The sequence below is a fragment of the Ammospiza nelsoni genome, chromosome 3 (genome assembly GCF_027579445.1).
Source record: "Ammospiza nelsoni isolate bAmmNel1 chromosome 3, bAmmNel1.pri, whole genome shotgun sequence".
In the NCBI taxonomy this organism is placed as follows: domain Eukaryota; kingdom Metazoa; phylum Chordata; class Aves; order Passeriformes; family Passerellidae; genus Ammospiza; species Ammospiza nelsoni.
Window position 1 is genome coordinate 17,257,001 of NC_080635.1, and position 23,774 is coordinate 17,280,774.

The 23,774-nt window shown below is 41.2% G+C and overlaps 2 protein-coding genes across 4 annotated transcripts; one reads left to right on the forward strand and one right to left on the reverse strand.

Annotated features, from left to right (window-relative positions):
* Window positions 1-2,187: 2,187 nt before the first annotated feature.
* FBXO48 (F-box protein 48) lies at window positions 2,188-4,223 on the reverse strand. Its single transcript, XM_059468368.1, has 2 exons — window positions 3,954-4,223; window positions 2,188-2,627 (listed from the first exon to the last, which is right to left on the reverse strand). Exons 1-2 carry the CDS (start codon window positions 4,221-4,223, stop codon window positions 2,466-2,468), a joined length of 432 nt encoding a protein of 143 aa, XP_059324351.1. The 3' UTR covers window positions 2,188-2,465.
* Window positions 4,224-4,382: 159 nt separating this feature from the next.
* APLF (aprataxin and PNKP like factor) lies at window positions 4,383-21,922 on the forward strand. 3 transcript variants are annotated; one of them, XM_059468365.1, is made up of 9 exons: window positions 4,383-4,529; window positions 5,917-6,064; window positions 6,736-6,862; window positions 8,960-9,138; window positions 11,841-12,229; window positions 15,040-15,165; window positions 16,392-16,438; window positions 17,407-17,445; window positions 21,700-21,922. In XM_059468365.1, exons 2-9 carry the CDS (start codon window positions 5,966-5,968, stop codon window positions 21,906-21,908), a joined length of 1,215 nt encoding a protein of 404 aa, XP_059324348.1. In that variant the 5' UTR covers window positions 4,383-4,529; window positions 5,917-5,965; the 3' UTR covers window positions 21,909-21,922. The 3 variants fall into 3 exon arrangements, with proteins under 3 accessions (XP_059324348.1, XP_059324349.1, XP_059324350.1); XM_059468366.1 differs by lacking the exon at window positions 17,407-17,445; XM_059468367.1 differs by lacking the exons at window positions 16,392-16,438; window positions 17,407-17,445.
* The last annotated feature ends 1,852 nt before the right edge of the window (window positions 21,923-23,774 follow it).

Genomic DNA, 23,774 nt, shown 5'->3' on the forward strand with positions numbered 1-23,774 from the left:
CCTATTTCTGGCATTTCAGTGGCTTCTGTTAGCAGCCCAAACCAGGTGGTGCAAGGAGTGCACCACTGGATGCTGCTGGGATGTCCTTAAAGGGAAAGGAACACATCCATCCTGCAGCAGAGATGGGAGGCTGAGTAGATGGTGCAGGGGCAGAGAGGAGTAGAATAGATGACCAGAATTGATGTAATGAAATCTCCAGGGGGAATTAAAACTCTTAAAGTGTTATAAATGATAAAATCGGTAGCCAAATTTATAAAAAAAATTAACAAACATTTCTTAGATCGTTAACAAAATAGAATTTTGAGAAAAAATCCCCCACGGCCTCGGGCAGTGTCAACCCCGGGTGTCGGCGCTGGGTGAACCAGGATCTGACTGACAAAGTGTCAGCATTTCCCCAGTGGTTCACCCGGAATGCTTCAAGCAGCTAGCTTATATACAGTTTATTCTGCCTGAGGCAGGAATGACCGAATGTTTCTTTGTGTCTCTTCACATGTAGAACTGAATCCATACATGTGCAGGAACAGACAAAGGTAGGTCTAGGGATCCAGTTGGATGTCTGAGCATCTAGGTAGAGTCTGTATTCATATGTAGCAGAGTTCTTGAGCACAGCAGATGTAACCTTCTCCGTGCAGGCCTGGTGAGTAGCTTAGACATTCCAGCAATCATGGTCCAGGAAGGTGTAGATGCAATCTTCCCAGGTGCAGATGCCAGGGAAGTCAGCAACCATGCCCAGGAATGTTTCATTCATACGTTAACAGACTCGATGTTATCTTAATGTTGTCCGGGAACTGACTGAATGGAAATAAGACTCTGCTCCCAGCCAGAGTGGTCAAAAACTTCGGACTTTTACAATATTTATACATATATATCATGAATTATCTCTACCATACACTACAAAAGGAAAGAGTAGGGAGAGGAAGAAGACTTAGTTTTTATGCGGATTTGTACTTAAATATTTTTTTTCTCACTAATAGATTTTTAACAAGAAATATACACCACTGGTACTACAGCTTTAGAGATGCAGGCCTTGTGTAATTGCATAGCTGCATGTTTAATTCCTTGCTTTTAAAGAGGCACAGCCATCTGATCTGAATAGAGGCAGAGACCCAACAGATACTGGGGATTCTTAATTCTCATTTGAGAGTGGGGAAAAGCTACAGCCAAGTGCACAGTGAAGTAACTGTTTTAGGATTCATATCTGAATATTATTCTATTTACAAACTGTATCCTGAGACAAATACACGAAACGTACAGCATAAGGGCATGAAAGGAGCAGGAATAGGGGATGTCAGGGAGTTACATACTAGAGGTAACAGTGAAGGCTGGATGAGAAAAGTGAGGAACTAGATCCATTATTGAGCAGTTTCCTTATGTTATGATTAAAAAAAACTGGGCAGATTTGAGGTGATGAGAATGTTCTGCTAGTATTGTTTTCATCTTGCTTAACTTAGATGCCCTTTTTGCACTTTTAGCTCTCTTAAGTCAGGGTAAAACATGCTGTGAGCAGGGAGTAAAGCAGTACCCTCAATGTACTTGGGTATGCCTTTTTGTGTTGTTTTTTTTTTTTTTTTTTTTTTTTAATTTGAGCTAACTAGATATAATCTTGGAGTAGAACAGCTAACAATACTTGAAGCAGAGTTTGCAATTCACTGATTTTTCTGCTACATCCTCTATATTTAGGAATGCTCTTTACTCTGAATTACACTTGTTGGAGGTTAGGATTTTTCCTTTTTCTTTTTCTTTCCCCTTTTTTTCTCAGGAATTTTTTTCCCATCTGTTGACTAAGAAATGATAACGATGGTACTTAAGAGAGACAAAACATGTAGCCAAGACGGAGGGGGAGCAGCTGGCTGCAGTCTCTCGAAGGTGAGGGTTTGTTTTTCCTTGGAAAGGGCAGAGATACAGCGAGGAGGTGAGGGGTTGGGCTCAACTCCTCGGTCTCGCTCTCACTTTCGGCTCGGAGGGGGACGGAGCATTGCCGCGCAGAGGATTCTTTCCGGTGTCGGGATCTGTCCCTTCCCCAGCCTTCCTTTGCGGGCTCTCATGTGCTGCCGATACAATACACTTCATGTTGAAAGGTCAAACACACCTTGGGGGTTTTTGGGGGTTGGTTGGTTTTTGGTTTTTTTTGTGGGTTGGGTTTTTTTTTGGGGGTTTTTTAATATAAAAATCATCTCTTCCAAAACAAAAAGTGCAAACTGAAATTATAATCAGCATATTTTTGACAGTGCAGTAGAACATTACAATTATAAATATAAATTACAGCTGAATATTTAGTTGTTTTTAGAATGTTACATAAAATTATTACAGTAAAATGCAAATTAAAAAAAGACACCCAAAACGTTTTTTTTGGAGAAGTTTTCATCATAAATTCATAATCAGTTCAAAATCAGTTTCACAACTGCTGAACAGTGTGTCTGCTATTGGCAAAAGCTATCTGAGTTGCAAGAATCAGCACTGGTCTATCATCTCTCAAGTTCTGCTTCCAAGATTTCTCCCCATGTGTCGACATCCATTGGATACATGCTTTTCTCTGGCAAACTGAACTGTGAAGGAATGTTGCTGTATTTCCCACTAAGCCATTCTTGCTTCACTTTGCTTTTCCAGTAGTTTCTCAACAATGTAATCTGGTGGAAAAACACATAGTCAGATCTCAGAAAGGAACCAATTTAAATTGCATTCAATATAACAAGTTTACACTAAAAGAGTAGTGCTAGAAAAGGGATTTGAAATGTGCCTTTGGATATCTAGACATTAAATCCAGGAAAGGGCAATGCTGCCAAGAAGCAGAACTTTTTTGTTCCTGCCTCAATTCTTTGGTGGTCAAGATGAAAAACCCATACCAGGAATTTGTCTTACAGCTTAAAAAAGGCACCTTAAAAAAGGTGTGACCTTAAAAAAGTCTGTGACCTTTCTTTACTTTGGAGGCTGTCTGGGTTCTTCTCTTCTGCCAGCCTTTAAGGGCAAGAAAATGTAGACTTGGTGTGTTTGTAGCTTCTATTTCAAATCCCTTCCAGATAAAACAATCAGTGCAGGGAGCTCTGGAAATTGCTGCGCAAGGGCAGCAAGATCTACACACTGAAAGGCTAACCACTATCTGCTCACGGCTGTGCCTCACACTGCAGAAACTTTACCGAAATGTCAGAGTCTAGCGGCTGCTTTGGTTTCTTTTTCTGCTGCTTCTCTGTTTTCACCCCTCCAGTGCTCTCAAACACACTAACTAAAATAAGGTGGGAGACTATCCTATAGCTGGCCCAGAGTAATCTGTGGAACCACCTATCTGGTCTACCTGATCAGGTCCTGATCTATCTCAACTTCCAGGCTGATTTCAACAGTGAGAGATCATTCAGCAGGTTCTGGAGCTAAACCTGCTGCAAACTCCTCAGAGCAGTCTGTGTGTGGGGAGAGTTTCTAAACAGTTTATAAAAGCTCCTGCTCATTTCCTTTTTTATTCCCCATTTTTTTTCCTTCTGAATGTGCATCACTTGAGGTGGATTGAGACAGCACTATCCAGGATGATTTTTCAGGAAGACATTCCTAACCAGCACATCTATTCCCACAAAATACAACCAGAGAGCACATATCACCTATCGGAGTTCTGTTACCTAGTCCCTGCCGGCCCTATCGGTGGGAACGTGGGTTTTGTCTCGTGTTAGGGCTTGTGTATGACGAAGGTCAGCGCTGAGGCTGTGCGGGGCAGCAGGAGAACTAATGCCGAGCCGAACAGGTTGTGTCCTGGGTAGGAAAAGGGACAGCTTTGCTTTATCTCCCAGTGTATTTTACCAGATGTCCGTCTGCCAGGATGCGCTACCGAGCCACGCTGTCACCGCAGCCGTCCCCCTCACAACCCTGGGATGGGTGTGACAGGATGTCTTTTCCTTACACTTTTCTATTGGCCCCCAGCATTCTCGTTTATGTCACTGCCGGTGTTCAGCCGCTGGAGGTGGATTTACCTTCCAGGAATAGCCATTCCCTCGGTCGCAGTCGATCTCCCGCTGGCAGACGGCGCGCACGGCCAGGCAATGGTGCCGCCACAGCCGCTCGTTGCTGTCGATGACGCGGTGCCAGACCTTGCACGTCACGGACGCGTGGCACAAGCTCTCGACATCCAGCCCACTGAAAATCCGGGAGATGATCTCGGGAGGAAGGGCAGACACGAAGTCACCCAGTCCTCCTCTTCCTCCCTCGACGCTGTCCCGGCCGGCAGCGCGCTCCGCGTCCATCCCCGCGGCCTCGGGGCGGGGAGGCGTCACTACGGCCTCTCTGTGTGAGGGCGGCCGCCGCCGGCAGCGCTCTGGGCTGGGTGCCTGCCTGCCGCCATGTCCCCGTCGCCCGCCCGCTGCGGGTGTGCGCGTGGGGCGCTGGTTTCGGGGCGAATCTCCGCAGTTTCGGGACCACGGAGGTGGCGCCGCCGCGCGGCCCAGGGAAGCTGCGCGTCACGGGGCGGCCGCGCGTCATCAGGCGGCGGCGGTTCCTGCCGGCCTCGGCACCACCTCCGTCCCTGCCCCGGCGGCTCCGGCAACTTCGAGGTGAGGCCGGCCCAGCCCCGCAGAGCCGCCGGCCCGAGGGAGCGGTCCCCGCTCCCAAGGCCGGAGTGGTTCGTGTCCGCAGCTTTGCGGTTCAAGGAGGAGCGCCGTAGCCCGCGGCGGCTCTGCCGTGGGTGGAAGGGGCGGGGAAAGCTCGGCTCCAGCGGGAGAGTGGAGTATCGAGAGTATCGTAGTAGGAAAGCCTGGGGGAGCTGGGTCTGATCAGCTTCGAGAAAAGATGGCGGAGAGGAGACCTCATTCATGAGTATAAGTATCTAAAAGAAGAGTGCCGAAGGGATGGACCAGGCTGTGCCCACTGGTGCAGAACTATAGGACAGGAGGCAATGGGCAGAAACTGATGCCCAGAAGTTCCCCCTGACTATAAGGAAGAACTTCTTTCCTGTGCCGTGGCTGCGCATGGAATAGATTGCCGAGAGAGGTTGAGGAGTGTCCCTCAGTGGGGATATTCCAGAACCATTTGGATGCCATCCTGTGCCCTGTGTGGTAGGATAACCCTTCTTGAGCAGGGAGCTGAGGCCAGATGACCCCTGTGGTCCCACTGAACCTCCCCCATCCTGGGGTTTTGTGAGCCCCTGAAGAGCTGAAGGGGTGAGGGCAGAGCTTAGCCTTTGGTGTTTCTCTTCCCAGGGCGACAAAGTTCAGCTGGTCAATGTGCCATCTCTGCAGTGCAGAAAGTTCTGGAAGGGTTGGCAGAGACTCCCCAGTGATTCTGTGCAGGGAATACTCCAGCTATTATTTTTCCCTGATTGTTTGTGCTGGTGAATTGAGTAGTGAAAAGGCAATGTGTTGAAGGAAAAACAGTTACAGTTTGGGTGTGCTTTCATAACCTAAAAGGCTTTTTAGATGTAGTGGCTCTGGACTGTGGCTTTTGAATCTAGCACCTGTGTATCTAGTGTCACTTCAGTGCTGCAGGCTTATAGCCTGTAGTGAGAACTTGCTGGGAAGTGCTTGATTCATTTGGCGTCTGATCCTGAAAACTGCATCTTAAAATTGTTGCCTGACTTTTAAAGTAGGATCAGATTTTGGGGAGTTGTGCAGATTTACCATAAAGCAAATTCTAAGATGCAGTTTCAGCTTTCTCAAAGTTTTGTCATGGCAGCAACCAGTGTAAATTATGTACTAAAGCCACAAAACAGCACAGTCGGGGTCAGCAGTTATTAGAGAGTCTATTGTTCAAAACCCTTTAGGTATGAGGTAAAAGGAAGGTGCATTTATTTCCTCTGTAAGCTGATGTTAAGAGGATGTTGATGATCAGTTTCAAACTGCATTTGTTAATGGCAAGCATTCAGACCAACTTTTGTGTTTGAGTCAAAAGTGCATGTTTATACTTGTAGTGTGTGAGTAGAGAAAATTGATTTTGTTTTGTCAGAAAAAAATCAGGAGGCTGATGCAGAAGCACCAACGTTCTTGCTGTTGAGATGTCCTGTATTCCATTGTTAATGGAACCAGCATGTTCCAGCTCTAACGTACAGGGAGCCACAAAAACAAGGAATAATGATGCTACTTCCAGATTTTTGGTGGGTGTTGAAGTTTTTAATGAAGTTTAATATTTGTAAGCATGTGTTGAAAGTTAGGAGGTGTTATGTTCTCTATACAAATGAAATGTCAGCCTTTGCTGTGGTTGAGATCCCTGGGGTGGACTGGCTCAGGAAATTCAAAATGATAGTGTTGTTTTCAGTAAATAATTAATGTGACTTTGGTGTATTTGCACTGTTTTTACAGAGATTTAGAGTCTGGTTACTTTCTGGGGAAATAAATTATAGGAATTTAAGAAAGACTTTTATGTTTGCAGGGTTTTGGGGTTTTTTTCTTGGACATATTTGTTAATGTTAATTTGACTTTTATTAAACTTGCTCTTTCTGTTGTATCTATGTAGGGAAACTCTAGAGCAAGGTGGTGGTAAAGCTCTTCTATGAATCTTTCAGTTTGTAGCCTTTTAGATATTTATTCCAAAGATCTAAGAAGTTCTGTTTTATTTTGTTTTGTTTTTACTGCATGAAGGTTCCTATAAATGTTGTTTTTCTGAGTGGGTGGAAACTGCAAAAAAAATTAAAATATTTGAGCAATGGTCCCCATACAAGAAGTAGGTGGTTACCCAGACTGCTTTTGAGGGGCATAAACTGTGGTCTAGTTTCCCCCCACTCTTCTGTGACTGGGTAAAAGAACTAAAGAGTAAATGTTCTTTCAGGTTCCTCTTTCTGGCAATAATGAAAGCAAAGAGTCAAAATCTATTCAAAGAAAGAGAGTGCTTCCATCTTGGATGCTGGAAAGAGATCTTTTGGTGCAGAGGGTTTCCAAGCCTGTTACAATGGGAGGTAGGTTTGCAGTGTGATAATGATTGCATTCCAATATGCATTCCTGTGCTTTGATACACTTTTAAAAATTATAATGATGGTGATAGGAAGTATTAATTTGCTACTTCGTTTTCATGCTCTGTGTGGGGCCAGCTGACAATGACTGACTTCTGTTGTCTCCTTTGTCATCAGTCCTATGGGTGTGATAGAGCTCTTTTTCATCAGTTAATTTTCTTTCTGTTCTTTTTGTTTTTTATGCTAGATAAATAAACTCTGTTTGTACAGCTGAGCATTGGACGTTCAGGAGCCCTTTGCTATAAACTTGCCTATTTTGTATGTAAATTCTAAGTAGTTTCTATCTCTTTAATTCCTAGAGTTCTCCACACTTAAGTCACTGATGTTTTGCCCTTCTAAATTTAGCTTCTTAATTTCACAGGTTTTAAGGGCAGAAGGGTTTGGGTGGTGTTGCATGTTAGTTTTTTAATCATTACTGAATCAAACTTGGTTGTTTAGTCCAAAGTTAATTCCTAGGAGGAGCAGTTCATTACAGTCTGATAGATTCTTACCAACATAAGGCTAAAGTAGTGTTGCATTCCCTCCTGTTCTTGTGGGAAAAGAAATTGCTGGATGTGTCATGTGCTGCTGCTGCCTAGCAGCAGTGACAGCAGCAGAAGGCTGTTTTCAGTCACGCTCAGTGGCATACATGAGGTGCCTATGCATTGGTACAAGCTCAAGAAGATTTTATAACATGTCTGCCTTCGGTCCTGGGAGCTTCTAAAACTGCCATTAGACAAACTTTCTACATGGCATTTATTGCCCTTGTGACTTTTATTGATGGAACAGGAGGGCCAAAGAAGTGAGAGAGGGAAAGTATTTCCATCACTCCCTGTGCTGAACACAGCACACCCCACTCTGTTTGCCCTTCTGTGGGGAGGTGTGAAGTGGTTTGGGGGCAAACTTGAGTTTGCTTTGCTGATCAGTCCAGGTATATGAACTGTGGCTGGTGAGTGTGTGTCTGCTCCCATGTGCAGCAGCTCTACCTCAGTGACTCCAGCTGCTCTTTCTACTGGGATGCTGTTATGGATTTGGCTCTTAATATCCAAGCAAGCCCACGGGAGTATGTTAAATGCAGTGTCTGGCCAGTTGCTTCTTCCCTCCTGTTGTAAATACAGGTGTCTGTGTGCACTGATGAGGGCAACTGTGGCTTTAACAACCTCAATCATGTGCCATCCACCACACTGCCTATTCTTTTCCTCAAAAGCTAATTTGGAAAAAAATTATAAGATGACAAAGAAAATCTGTGTTTCAGTATTTTTTCTTTCATCTCCCTTCTAAATCTAGACTGTTCCTTCCTGCGATATTTATATAAAAATTGCATGGTGTTGAGTCCTGTACTGATGTAATAGTTTTCTTATGTTTGTGCTTTTGTGTTGTATTTTTGGGGGAGTGAGGTTTGTTTGTCTATTTATTTGTTTCTCTGCCAGTACTATAACGTTTGCTATATGTGTGAATATAATGTTTATTTCAAAGACTGAATGTTTTGGTTTTGACAGTGTTGAGATTAGGACCTGTGTGGGTTAGTATCTCAAGCCCTGACCTTGGGGGAACTGGGGATAGATTGTTGCCTTCTGATACAAGGCAAGGCGACCTGGTTCTGAGGGAACGGCACAGCGACCCAAACTCTCCAGGGTCACTCGGGCCAAGAACACATGCAGGCACCAGTATGGTGGACAGTCCAAAGGCCTTTATTGTCCCATTTCGTCTGGTTTTATACTCGGGAAAGTTTTTTCTCTACGTCAGGGGGTCTTACCTTACTGTAATTGGTTAATAAGGAGTTGAAAGTTACTAATGTTAGGGGGGACTACATTCTTGGGTGATCCCTTATCACTAGGCGTTAGGGGGAGAGGAATCCTGCTGCTTTCCGTGACATCGCGAGATTTTCCCAGCGCCTGACCCTATCTACTACAATAGATGCAAACACTAGAACTGTTTAAAAAGTCTTTTCACAACTGCTGCTGTTTCTCATGCCGTGTGCCCAGTGTTCTACTTTAATGATTTCTAGTCAGGATTTCACTAAAAAATTGCATTCCAAAAATATCCTTTTTCTTTTTTTTTAAGGTAGTAGAAAGAAAAAAGGCCAAGGAAGGGGAGAAGGTCTTACAGAGTCATTAAAATCAGAAGTACATGTACAGCAGACAAAAAGATTACCTTCTGAAGAAACTATAGAGGATTTTGAAGGTGGAGAGCAAGATCAAGGGAAAAGGAACTGCCTTCCCTTCCCTGTTCTTTTATCTCAGGTAACTTTTTGGCTCAGGGCGCAACCATGATATTGCAAAAAATGAGAATGTAGTTGGCAATGTCATGTTGAAGGTTAGGTCTACAACATAACTTTTTGTTCTCTGTGTTCTGATTGTGATTTGTTGTTTTGAAATCCCAGTCTTTTGGATAGCTCTGTAGCAAGGATCATGGAAGCCTCAGAGATTTGATTTTCTGCATTTCCTTCAAAGGATTTGGGACATGGCCCCCAAATGTCCCACAGAAGTACCAGACTGAAAACTTTGCAGCAAGAAGCAGGAGCACATGGGCCAGAGCACTGCTCCTAGGAATGGCTGGTGTATGTGGCTTCTTTTTCTGAGAATCTCTGGGGATAGGTGATGGTGTGAAACTGATGCAATGCAACACTGGGGTTTGCCCAAGCTATTGCCATTGTAGTAGGTGAGGGTTGATGGTCAGATGAGGATGGTGTGTGGCTCAGCAACTGCTGTTTCAAAGGAAGGTAGCATGGAGTGTGCTTATGCCACCATCTCAAAATCTGAGTCAAAAAAAGGAAAAAGAAGTAACCTGAAACCCAAAATTATTTGTGGCAATGAGTGAACAGACCCTTTGGTCCAACTGGTCGAGTCTCTCTGTGACCTCACGGAACAGCTGCCTTTTTAGGCAGTTAAGTCCTTACTAACGACATCCTGCAAGTGGTGAGAAGGATCATTGCTAAAGTCAAGCAAAGCATATTCTGGTGAGAGCAAACAGTTTCACTGACTTGTTTCCTTTAAGTGAACCACTCTGGAAGGTGTTTTTAATGACTGGCATTAAAATTGCCTGGGTGTGTTCCAGGATCTGATAAAATACTTAAAATGCTTCTGACGCTGAAAATTGTTGGTTTTTTTTTTTTTTTGTTTTAAGGTTAATTGAAGCAAACTGTGCATGGAGAGCAAGTAGTAGTAGTAATTTTGATATAACAGTGGTCCACTAGGTCCATTAATAACAGCTGCTGAGCTATTTCCTCATTGCCTGGTTATAAAATGAGTAACTACGTAATGAATTATTCAATATTGCAATTTGTATGTAGGAAGCTTTACTTGTTTTCACCTAATAATTTCATAAATCATTTTAATTTCAAGTACAGTTTAAGAAATTACTTTCAGGACTTTGCAGAGAAACTGATGTATTAGGGCAGGCAAGAGTAGTAACCATAGAGAGCTCTGAAAGACTGTAATTTGGATAGCAGAGCCTAAATCATGGTCCTGCTGTCATGTTTAAGGTGATTGATAAAATGTTCTGTAGGGAAGAAAGCAAAAGTATCTGAATTGCTGTGGTTGGCAGCAGCCACCAGAGGCTGTCCCAGTGCTGAGTGCTGGTGGCTTTTGGTTTCCCTGGATCACAGCCTGGTGTGTAACCAGGGAATTAGTGTGAGCCTTCTGTCTCCTTATGTACAGTACAGGCAATGGGTGGAAATACATGGTAGAGAACTCAGAAGTGGTAGTGGCAAATAACAGTAATTTATGCTTTCTTTTGCAAAGAAAGGCTTATTTCTTAAATTGCAGTTGATTGCTGAGCTGTATTTTGGGAGTTGTCTTTGTCTCCTAGTTGAGTCACTAAATGTGCATCTGCCAGGATCATCTGATGGTAATGCTGACTTTCCCTTTCTTAATCAAGTTGCTGCTCAAATGTAATTGGTTTTGGATAACATTTCATGAGACTTGCTTGGAAAGGAACAAAATCCAGTAGGAAATCACTGGTTGATTTTCAAGCTCTGCAAAATGCACCTGTGTAAATTTAAGTATAAATTTACTGGAGGGAAAACATAGATAATAATCTTTAGAAAGCACAGACATTTGAATAGTTCTATGATGTATCAAAGTAATTCAACCTTGAATGTAATATGCTTCCAGGTAATGTCTCAATTGTCAGGACAGTGTTTTTTTCCTGAGTTGTGTATCTCAGATTCTTTTTCTAAAGAACACGTTTCTTATTTTAAATGTACATTTTTTTCCAAAATTTAAAGTGCTGTTAGTGTCAAAACTGAAATATTTGCTTAATGGTGTCTATGACAGACTGTTGTGATTTAGAGTCATGAGCTGAAGCATTTAAGATGTATCAGTGTGGGATTAACCTCAGGGTATGTGTCCTGAGTTCCCATATATCTTCTATATAGATAAATACAAATATACTCCATGTATCTGGGTGCTTAAATTATTAAGAAACTCATTAAATTAGTAAGTGATTCCTTAGTCATTTAAATTGATTCATGGGTAGGAGTCTGTCCAAATTCTTCTACAGTCCACTACATCTTCACCTGTATAATCCCCATTAATTTTTCAGGAGCAGTACTTTAAATTGGAAGTTAATTTAAACTAGTTCTTGGACTGTTCACAAACTGAGGTGATGAGAGAACAGGTCACGTGAAGGAACGAAAGCTGAGGAAGAAAGCTGTTAGATAAGTTTTTCTTTGAGTTTTTCTTTTAAGATAAGTTTTTCTCTTTGTGTTTTCTGAACTTGGGGTTTTCATTCAGCAGCTGTGTTTAGCAGTGAACTTGAGTTTAGGAAGTAGAGTAGAAGATTTTTAGTCTAGACCAGATGAACTTTCAAGGTCCTTTCTAAATCGGGCTGTTCTGTGACTGATTTTGAAAGCAGGGATGATGAGGCACAGTTTTACTTCAAAGCTTTTCATTCTGAGGAGTGTAAATTTTCAGGTTTTTCAAAATGTAACCTTGTTCCACAGAATACATCTGGATTACCTCTTGAGACTACCATGAGATATATGGAAGGAAGTGGCAAGACTGGAACAACAAACCCTGGAAATTCTCTGGAAAAAAATGATAGGCAGCTGCATAGCAAATGGTCTAAAAGAGAAGGTCACATCTCCATTAAAGACAACAGAATTGAGGAAGCAGAAAACAAAGAGCACATTGCTGGTTCTACCAGCCGACAAGCTCAGTGGGGCAGGACTTCCCAATATCTTGGTGCTCAGGAAGGGATTCTTGAGCCTGATGCAAATGTGGACTACAACACTGAGATTTCTGATTCAGCCAGAAGTGCAGATACTTCAGAAAGCCCCAAACAGATGCAGCATAAGAGGACACCTTGCAAGTATGGAAGTGGCTGTTACAGGTAAAGCAAAATCAGTACTAGCTTGGTCTAGCTTGTTATTCAGAAATAACGTATTAGCTATGGAAGAGAAAACTGTAAATTGTTACAAGCTTTGATTTGGAAAAAAAAATCTTTTGTTGAACAGGGATCTGATGAGAAACAAATAGCAGAACACTAATTTTAGAGGGATAAAAGGAGGAGCTGGGATTGCTAACTCCTAATACAACCCAAACAAGGGATGAAGTATTTGAGCAAACTAAAAGATGAAGTGTTGCAGGAAATAAAATATAAAGGTCCATTATAAAAGGAAAAGAAATAAAAGACCTGTGTGTATGGTATGAGGTACTAGCAGAGAAGAGATGTAAAAGGTTCAAGTGCCCAACACCGACCCTATAGGTTTGGTTTTTTTAGCAGATGAGACTTACATGAAAGATTACTGCATTTATCAAAGTTACTGCCTGCTTTGTGATCTGAATGTTTAAAATACTTACTCTTTGTCATTCATAAATAATCAAGAATTTATCTTATTATAACTAGATGTTTCTGCAATTTTTAAAAAGCTTTCAGTCACCCCTAAAACCAGAACAAAGCATACTTAGAATCTGAGATTAACTCTTATCTGGACAGTCCTTAGAAATACTGCAAGTGGGGAATAACAGGGGCTTTTCCTCTTCTTTTCACTCATATCCTTTCAAGATGGAGGTGGTAGAAGATTTGTCTTACCAGAGAAGTAATATGTCTTACCAGAAGTAATTTGTATTACCAGATTTGTCATACCAGAGAAGTTCCAGAACACCAGTGCTGGGTGCCTGGCCTCCTGCTAGTTCTTTCTGCCCAGAAAAGTGAGGAGAGTGGTGGTGCCCTCAATCTTCAGTGAAGAAGACCTCTGTTCTTGAGACCCCCTCGGCCCCAGGGGGTGAATTTGGGGGGGACTGGTGTCCCAAAAGTGAGCGACTGTGCTTTTTTTGGAACTGGGCAAAGCATCCTTAAAAGGAGAACCCTTTTAAGTTGGAGCCTGTTTTGCTCTATTCCTGGTCGCATCTCACAGCAGACACCAGGAAACATATATTTTCATTGGGGCACTGGCATCGTGCCAGTGTCAAACTGTGACACGTGGCAACCATGATGCTTTATGTATCTAGATGTAGAAGTAAGGATTAAAATTAAATCAAGGAACATCAGTTGCTGCTGTATCCCTTTCAGAAGATAAATTGTATTTCATGTGACTGAGAATTCTTGCTATTATTGCAAGTATGTGAGTTCTGTGCATTAAGAAAACACAGTGGCAAATGGCCTCTAAATGATTTGGTTTCATCCCATTTATTTTAATGGGGAAAGAAGTAGGCAGCCAGTCTGAATTTGTCACAAGAAGTGATGTTTCATGAGAATTTGTTATAGAATAAAAGACTGCAACCCTGCAATAGTTTCTAGTGAAATGTTATTCAATTGTCCTACAGTTTGTAGAAGCAACAAAAGACCAGGACAAGAAGCCTATCACCTATGTAAGTAGATCCAAGGCATGCTGGATCTTTGATAAGTGGCTTATGGAAGAGTTAATCTGTAGCTTGCTTGTGGAGTTTCCTGAGTGAAACATACCTAGCAAATGGAGATTTAAAGAATTAGTACTAAATAGCTGGTATTTGTCAAATGCTAAAAGGAAGCCTGAATGGCCAGCAGAGCTCACAGTGTTTAAGTCATCTTTGTAAAAGCTGTAACAAATTCTTTTTTGTTATTGTGGTAGTTGAAATGCTAAAATGAATATTGACTGTCCTCTGTGAAGTTCAGAAGTACTTGTGAGTTTAAAGGTGTTTCTCTGATCAGTGAGGAAGTTGCTGTGTATGGAGGTGGCTGCACACATCCTTGGTGTGTTCCATACCTGCTTCTAAATGCAGCTGGAGCAAGTCTAAGCTAAAGCAGTAACTACTCTGCAGCTGAAAGTTGTTATTCCTCCTGCTTGAGGCAGGCAGCTCACTTTTATAATTTGCACAAACACACTAGAGGTTATGTACTCTGGGAATGATTGAGGTAATCAATAAAGTATTTTGCAGATGTCTTTTGGAAAATAATTTATTTAAAAATCTCACATTTCTTACTTCTCAGTATTACACTTAGAAAAAAAGTCTACAGGAAATTATAGGGAAAAGTAGATTTGCTTTTGCTACTATTATGTTAATTTTGATGTAATTTTTTTATCCTGTTTTGATCTGTCACATGAATTTCTCCTGAAGTGGGAACTTGATTTTCTGTGTTCTTTTTAATTCCACTTACAACAGTTATAGAAGGAAGAAACTCTTCTTTAAGTGATGTTTATGACTGTCTAGTCTTGAGTGGTGTGTGTACAAAGCTCTTGCCTAGAAGTGGTAGAAATGTTCTTTCAGTGATTCATAAATTTATGTTCTCTACTTGTTCACCTCGGATTCAAGTGTTGTAGAGCAAGAAGTTGTGGATGATGATCTTGTGCTGTCCTCACTAACATTGGTGTGACTCAGCTACACATGAAGTTGTGAATGTCTTATGGTACAACTTCATGTCAGCATGCTAGTTTGTAATTCAAATAAAGCCTTTTGTACATGTGTTGGAGGTCTGAAACTTAAAGCTGTTGGGAAATAGGAAAATTCCTGGTTTAACTTCTGTTGCAGCAGGTGCTAAGACAAAATTTCTTCTGTTGTCCTGAAGGTAGGTCATACAGTCTGCGTCAAGTTAAACATTAAAAGCTCCTCTTCATGTAACCACAGAAAAATGAGCTGTCAATGATTCAGTAACATGTTTTATATGTCCTCTCTTGTGTTGAAATGGATCAGTCAGTTTCAGTGTGTATTTGTCTTTTGCAGGAAGAATCCCATTCACTTCCAGCAGTTCAGTCATCCTAATGATGATGACTATCACAACATGGAGATGGTGGCTCAGGACGATGATGACAGCCGGCCTGAGTGTCCATATGGAACAGCTTGTTATAGGTGAGAAACACGTGCACAGTGCCTCTTCTTGTGTCAGGTTAAGAATGTTCTCCTCTGCAGTTGCACAAGGACAGTAGAATAATGACTAATTCTTGATGTTTACATTGCCTGTAGCCTTCTGAAATTTACTGCGGTCAGACTTCTACCCTTAAAGCACCCAAGTCTGTGCATATTTTTAACACTGACACAGTAAAAATCACTATTTTGGTAATTATGTCAGCTGTCAGAGATGAAAACTTGACTGCTCAAAGAGCCCATTCAGTGACCTGGAGATCAATACTGTATTTCTTTTCAACATTCAGTAAATTGTTCTTTTATATAAGCAATTTATTGTTACATGTTGTTCTTGATCTGTAACTTTTAGTTTAAATTTTGGTAATGTATTTGTTGTGATTTTGCAAAAAGACTATTTTAGTCAGTACTTGATTTATTACAAAGTATAATTGAGGTAACAGCAGTAAAATCCAGTTTATGGCTGACTGCTGTTTCTTTTAAGCACTGTTGATTTTCTTCAAAATATTGTTGTATTCTGTTGTTTTTCAGTATCTCGGGTTTACATATTTAGCAGACTGCATAATTATCACAATGGACAAGAAGATACCTTTTGAGGCAATAGCATTTCTATGAGAGCATATTGAAACTGGTGGCTGCTGTTAAAGATTGTTTCTGCATATAAACATTTTCTTCTGGAAAGTGTGATTATCCTAAAAAGCGTGATCTCCATGAAATGTAACAAAATGAGAACAGCTCTTAGGAAAAAGTCTTGGTGATACTCAGCTAATGCAGAAAAAGTGGTTCTCTTAAAAACATGTATGAGAATAATTTTCCATCTCAGGCTGAGTGATACAGACTTATATCAGTAATGAAATTGCCAACATGCTTCTCGGGAGTACAACAGATGCTTTATCTAAACCCCAAACTGGCTCTTCTTCCAGATGAGACAATCTCTGTGTTGCATGAGTTAGTAATTTCTTAATCTCTGTTTCATTCTTTGGGGATAGAGGAAAGGAGGCACCCACGAAAAATTGATCATTCTTTTGATGAAGCAACAGATATAATTTGAAGGGGTTTTGTGTTAAATTTTTTTGTCCTTATCTATTGGCTATTATCTGTCTGATCTAAATGCTCTGCCTTGAAAATGATCCATAAAATACCAGGGAATTCTGCACTTGTGAAATGTGGAACAAGGTGATGGAATCAAGCTTTTACTGTTTCCTTCTTTGCAGGAAGAACCCCCAGCACAAGCTGGAGTACAAGCACAGTGCACCTCCGGGTAGGCCAATTTGTTCAATATTACAGAATGACAGAAAATTCTGAATTGGAAGGGACCCACAAGGACAATCATGTCTATCTCATTAAAAGGCTCTAATCTCCCTTTAGGAAATAAAGTTGCATTTATAGCTCCCTCTTTATTAGGATTATTTTTTTTCTGGGATTTTTTTAAAATCAGAAATTCTCAGGTGAGATAAAATTTTAAAATATTCTGATGCTCTAAACAAAATACTGCAACTGTATCTGTCATCTTTTTGTGTTGGGTTTTTTTCACCAGTGATTTTCTTACTGTGAGAATTAATTGTTGCATATATGTTTTCTTGAGGCCTGGAGGGAAGATTACTAAAACTGAATTTGAGTTCTTAATCTAACACTTTGTAGTCTTTTTATATTCCAGTAACTCGATTTGGTGAAGAAACACAGGGGAATGTGCTGTGTACATTTTGTCTGCTCTTAAAGAATTGAAAGAGATACTTCTTGGTTTTATTTTTTTATGGTGCTTTCTCTTGATTATTGAATTGGAGCTTTTCCACATGAAATCCCAATGCTATAAGCAGTAGTTTAGAGCAGAACACTTAGGGATCTGTCATGATAATGCATTTTGCTTTGAAGATTCAGGGCTATGACATGATTAAGTTAGAATAGCATTTATGGAAACAGTAGTGTAAAATACTTAAATGCCCTAAAATATTCCAATTTCCTGCTTAAAAACCCCCAATCAGATTTGATGACATTTGTCTACAGATGGCAAGGGTAATGATTTTAAGAACAGTTTATCTGGGTAATCTCTTGGGAATGATTCAAGACAAAAATGGTATTTTTGAGGCATCAGAGTAGCTTTTATACCCAGAAGTACAGCACAACCATTTCAGCATTTGTTTAATAGGTCAGTTTCCTGTTGTAGCAGCTGTAAGAATAACCCTTATGGCAGGGTTCCCTCTGTCCTGATGACAACTTCCCTTTCTTTAGTAACTGGAAGAGGAACACAACAACGAGCTTCAAGCAATGGTGAGTGTATTCTGTAGTTATGAGTGGGCACATCAACCTGCCATTGGTCTGCTGTGGCTCTTTTGGCATTTAATAGTGCTGGAGATGCTTGATAATACTTAGCTGAGGAGAAAATAGTCATTATTTTAGTAAAATCCTTCTTGTTTTCTTACAAGTAATAGTCCTTCAGTTGCATTTGTGCCAGTCTTCCTGGATAATCACACCTGTATTTTCCTAGAAGCAGACAAGAAAACAAACATATTTTAAGGAGAGACACATACGGCTAAATGGTGTCTTCCATCTTCACTCCTTACACAGCAGCCATAATAGGATTAAAGGAATCCACTCTTTCATGCACAGCTAGTTAAGGTTGCCTTATAAGGAGTGGTTGCTCCTGTAACATGCAGATAACTCCCTCTGACCTTTAACTAACTTCCAGATGATAATCTGTGCATGTACTGATGAACTTCCTTACTCATACAGTGAGGTACTGAAATTTCAGGGCTTAGGATAAAAGTATAGAAGTTTATGTATGTTGGGGGCACATAGACTCAAGTTTTAAACATGCTGTCTTCAATTGAAAAGACAGGTGTCTTCTAAAGAAGGCAGGAGCCTCCCTTGAAATGGAAAATGTAAACAAGCTCCCTCTGAAATATTATAATTTTGAAATTTAAAAGGCTCTCAGGCAAAGACATGGGGATAGGAAGAACAGTTTTTTACTAGGAAAACTAAAAATACAAATGCAATAGTACAAACAAACAAACAAAAAAAACTAAAACCAAAAAACACTGACAGAGTCAGAATACAACCTGACACCCTGTTGGTGAGGGTGGTAGCAGTACAATTGAAATGGTGGCTGCAGTCCTCCTGGAGTGACAGGTGTGGTTCTTTTGAAGCAGTGATCCTGTAGAAAGGTGTAGTTTTCCTCTGAAGGCCCAGTGGTGGTGTAGATGGGCCTTGTCTTCCTCTGGGAATCTAGTGGAGAAGGAAGCTGCTCCTCTGGGAATCCAGTGGGAAAAGGCTGCCTGCAGTGTTCCAAATCTCAGATTATATCCAGGTAGGAATGTTTGGCTCCTTTCCCCAGGTAGAGTTTCTCACAATAGGATGATGTAATTTTATCAGTCATGCAGTGACACTCAATGGCCCACTAACAGAAGATATTTCCTGGAGAGAGCATTGGTTTGTGGAACAGATAAAGAAAACTGCCCAAATAACAGAAGATCATTGCCCCACCTCTAACAGATAGGAATAGAATACCCACATATCTTACAACCCAGGACACATGCTTAGATCTGCTTCCAGGATTCTTTTTTGTCTCATCTTCCAAATGTGAAGCTTCCTAAGTTTTCTAAAATTAAAAGTGAGCTTTAAAGAGCAGTCTGAAAGTCTAATGCTGTACAGTCTTTGCTTTCAGTGACCAGAGTAAGGCAGGAGGGTGTACAACTGTTGCATTTTGAGTGGGAGTGGGAAGTGGCTTGTCTTCTTTGAGATCACCAAGGAGAGGCAGGGAATTTCCTAAAGAAATCTTCAAAATAGATTTGCTTTCTACAGAAAGTAAATAAAAGTGCAAATAGTTGTATGGCAATATGGCAAAGTGTTTTAACCTCTCTTTCTGTTCTGTGTGAATGCAGGAGGTTATTTTAAACTTTCCACTGAGAAATTTCTTTGCCATATCATTTCTTACCCAGTTTGTGTGCGCTTTGACTATCACCAAATATTTGCTATGCTTATATCTGTGCACCAGAATATTCTGAGGCATGTTTGTTATGTGTGTGTTTTAGTGTATCTTGTGATACAAGTACCAGCCCCACCATGATCAGAGGTCCATGGTAGAAATTTGTGTTGCAGAGTGTTGAGGCATGCACTGAGTGTTGAAGATTTTAGAATGAAGCAGGCTGGGCTGTGTGCATATCTAAAAGTCCAAATCTATTTTTGAAGGTTTTAAATTGCAGCTGTGCCTCTCATAAGAGTACATTCCTTATCCAAATAGTAGGGTGCACCCTGCCCCTTGTGTGTGCAGCTGATGGTCAGGCAGGGGTGACTGAAGGAAGAAGTGCTGCTCTTTTAGCATGTAAAACTTGCACACAGAAGTGAAATTCAGTCTGTCAGATTCAACTTTTCTTACTAAGATCAAACTGTGGAAGAATTGATATTCTGCACACACGGGAAAGAAGGGAAATAATTTATTAAGTTCTGTTTATATTTACTATTTAAAAAAAAAATTGTAATGTTGTTGACTGGTTGACTTAGCTCTGTGGAGGGCAAAGCTTATAAAAGATGGTGCTCAGCAAGTTCACACCTGAGGCTATCATACCACGTCCTGCAGGGTCAGATAGACAGTAAGAGCTCCATTAGCCTTTATTTTGTCATATTGGGCACAACTGCACCATTAGACACAGCAGGATTAAATTCGCTACAAGGGTATTTAAATTCCACGAGCCAAGAGAAGAGGGGAGCCCTCTGCGTCACAGTTGACATGTTTAGATTTCAAATCTAATTGCTGCCAGAATTGCCTGTAGAGAATGTCTGAAAAATAATCTGAGGCAAATTACTGGGGAATAATTGTAGGGAAGGAATTTTAAAAAAAGTCAGAGTTATGCTGTTGTTAAATTGTCACTACTGAATGACTTCTCTAGGTTGTTGCTGCTGAGATGAACAACACCCTGTAGCCATGGATTCTCCTACATGGATTCTTCTACATACTTTTGTGCAGGTTTTCTAGAAAGCTGATAAGCTCACTTCAAAATAGAATGTTTCAGAAGGAGCAATCAGCAAGCTTTTTTTCCCACATTAAGGAGATACTTCCATAGAAAGTTTCAAGATCATCTTTATAGATAGTCTACTAGAGAAAAGGCTGAATTAAGCTTAATCGTCAGCTATAGGGGCTGCTGGGCTAAATTAAACTACAGCAGAAAGAAATGGAGAGGAAGGGCATAAAAGGAAGTGTATCACTCACTGCTCAAATCAAAGTGTTGATATATGAGGAGGGAGAACATAGTGTGCATATCTTACATATGTAAGAAGAATATGAAAGTTATCAGTATTTTGCCTGCATTCCTGCTTCTGTTGTAAAATACCACTCACAGTGCTGTGAAAGTGGCAAAGAGCTTTTCTTTGATAAGCAACTCTTGGGCTTATTATTCTCGTAACCTTAGTCTGAGAAGGGGGATTTTGCTTTTACTTTATTCAGCATCTTCATTTTGACCCCTCCTCTCCAATTCTGCAAGGACTGTAGTCTGTGATTCTGCTGGTTATGGGTTAACACAGTGTCTTGGTTTGAGACAAAGTGGGAGGAAACATCCTGAAATGAACGTGCCCTCCCAATTATGGCATTATTAATTTCCTCTGAAGTCTCTTAAACAATAAGCCAGCAAGCATAAAAAGAAAGGTAATTCTGCAACAGGAGCATTCCCACTCCCAGAAGAGTGTGACTGAAAGAGGCTGTAGTCTGGCTATGTGAGGTACTGGTGGTGGTGTTTGTGCCTGGAGCTCTGACCTGAGGTTTCAGGAGTTTGCTGAAAATTGTTTATGGTCAATTTAAAGAGTTAGGATTTGGCCTGTGGGTCTGTAGCTAAAGAAAAAAAAACCCCATATTAATAGTTCCATATGAAAGCTGGTGACAACTGCTCAACAGGTAAGTTAGCCAGACCGATATCATTGCGTGGTTATTTCTAGATAAGGTAAGAATACAAAACTGGGAGGGAAGCTGAGGAATGAACATGATTTTACTCAGAGATGTGACTTAAGGGTAGAATAAGACATGATTGGAATATTAACAGGCCATAACTAGTTAGGAATTTTGGAAATTTAAGAAAAGAAGTGTCACAGATATTGAGAGCAAGGTTGAAACACATCTGTCAAAATGCATTTCTGAAAGAAATGACTTTCAGAAGGGAAACACAGACTATCCAGTATGAAGGCAAGTGGAGAGCATAGGAGGTGAGTGATCTAGAAGATTTTATTCTCTCATGTGAAGGAAGCTATTAGCTTCCAAAGACTAAGAATACAAAGGATGGATGGGATGGATGGATGGATGGATGGATGGATGGATGGATGGATGGATGGATGGATGGATGGATGGATGGATGGATGGGGGCAGAAAATTTAGGGTCAGAGTAGCCATCTAGCAATAGCTTAGAGGCTTAAGTGGAAGAGAGATGTACTGTTTAGGTGATTCTTTCTTGTGAGGAGAGATGCTTTACTATCTGGGCTCTGGGAGTGATCTTGAACTCTACCTTTATTAGTCATGGATACATGACATTTTTGTCCCTACAGGAAAAAGGGCAGTGAAGAAGGATGGTGTCAATGATGGTGAAACCAATGAATATGACCTCAATGACCGATTTATAGATGATGAGGAGGAAGAGGAGTGCGAAGCTACTGATGAAGACTCGGACTGGGAACCAAGTTCAGAAGAAAAGGATAATGAAGATGTTGACACACTTGTGCAAGAAACATGTAGATTTGTTAGGCTCAAGAAATAGCTGCTGAGAACAGCCTTATAAATGTCCAGTGTGGTTGTGTTAAAACATGGTTGCACAGAGGAGAGGAATTGGTTTGAAAATTTTTTCCTCCATGATGTAGGCAGTACAGGAAGATAATAATAGGGGTGAGGGGATTCTCTTTCTTATCTGTATGTATTATTTTGAGGCTGGTGTGGTGTTTGTTTTTTTTTTTTTTTTTTGTTTTATTAAGTTGTGGACCCAGAGGATCGAGCTCTCTCGAAATTTTTGGTTTTTTCTTTTTTCTCTCCTTTTTCTTTTTCTTTTTTTTTTTTTTTTTTTTTTTTTTTTGCAACACCATTGGTATCTTGTATTTTGAAATACAGTTTTAAAGGTTGTTAAAACTTCATCTTCCTGTGCTCAAAAGAAATATTGGTAGGTAAGCCTAAGCCATTTTTATTGTTGAGTTCGTGCAGTTTTAAACTTCGTTATTCTGCCTCCATCTTTTCCAGATGTTGTTTTGTTGATTCTCTTGAGGTACAATAGTTAAATACAGGTTGTCTAAATCACTTGAGAGCAGGATCTCAGTGTATTGAAGCACTTGATTGGCTCAACAACAAGTATTATTTGCTCTGATTACAACAGTACCTCTTTCCATGTTCATGACTGGAACAGTTTCTAGTTCTCAGCAAAGTCTTGATGACTGTATTTTTGCACAGTTAAACTTGTAACATACAGTGGGAAAAGCATGTAACTGTGTCTCTGATTTCTAAAGACCTTGGAAGATCTTGCCTTCAATGTGTTCATCACTCCCCTGAGCTTCCTGGAAAGCAAGTTAAAAGGTTTTACTATATTTTCGGACAGATGACTGGAGCTGTTTGAATTTGGCACCTTTTTTGGTCAAAGTCCTGAAGTTCAGCTAGAGAAGCATTCTAGTATAGCTTCCAAGTAGGCATCCACATACACACCAGCTGGTTTTACAGACTTTTCAGGAGGACTTTGTGGATGTGCCCTCTACAACTCTAATGCCCTGGTTTTTGACTGAGCTTGTGTGTTTGTCTTGTTGTGAAGAGGCTCCTCTTACAGGAAAAACTGCCAAGGGGGAATCAAACCAAGCATTGCCTGGGCCTTGCCACTGCTGCGTTGAGCTGTGTGCAGACTCAGCTCTCAGCAGCCCTCAGATCTCCTGCTTCTGTCACACTGGGGCTGTCTTGGGCAGGGAAATTGCCCTGTGAAGGAAGCTGCTGGCCGCAGGGGAAGCTGCCCTGATGGCCAGGAGGCAGGAAGGCACAGAGCTGGCTTGGGCTGGGCTGTGTCACAGAGGAACTGTCTCAGTCCTGCCCAGGAGGCGCCTCCACAAGCAGGTGCATTCAGCTGCCACAGGCTGGAGCGGCGCTCTCTGGAGGAAGAGGAGGAGGGGGAGCCAGCCTTATACTGAGGTGTTGGCAGAGGGAGAAGCCACTTTCCCCCGGGGCACGGGAGAGATGTGCTCCAGGCTATGGGATGCAAGATGGGACTGTGCAGTCTCAAGTCCCAGCAGTTCAGAGATTGGGCACTGGGGATGGATCTTGTGAACCTGCCTGTTTCTACCTCAAAAAAACCTCATTATACACACCCCCTTGGCACTTGGAAACTTTCATTCTTGGAGGGTCATCTTGGTCCTTACAGATTCTGCTCAAAGGGGGAGCATTCTTTTTGACAGATTTCTCAGATAAAAATAAAGCACCAATGTGGCAATATTATATCTGAGAACTGTTTCTTGGTAAAGAAAGGGTATGGACCCAACTAGAGTGGGATAGAAAAGAGAGCAGAGAGGGAGAAAGAGAGACAGAGGAAGATACAGAAGACAGGGACAGCATCACTGCCAGGACACAGGGGCATCCCGCCATAAAGACATAAACTTCTCAT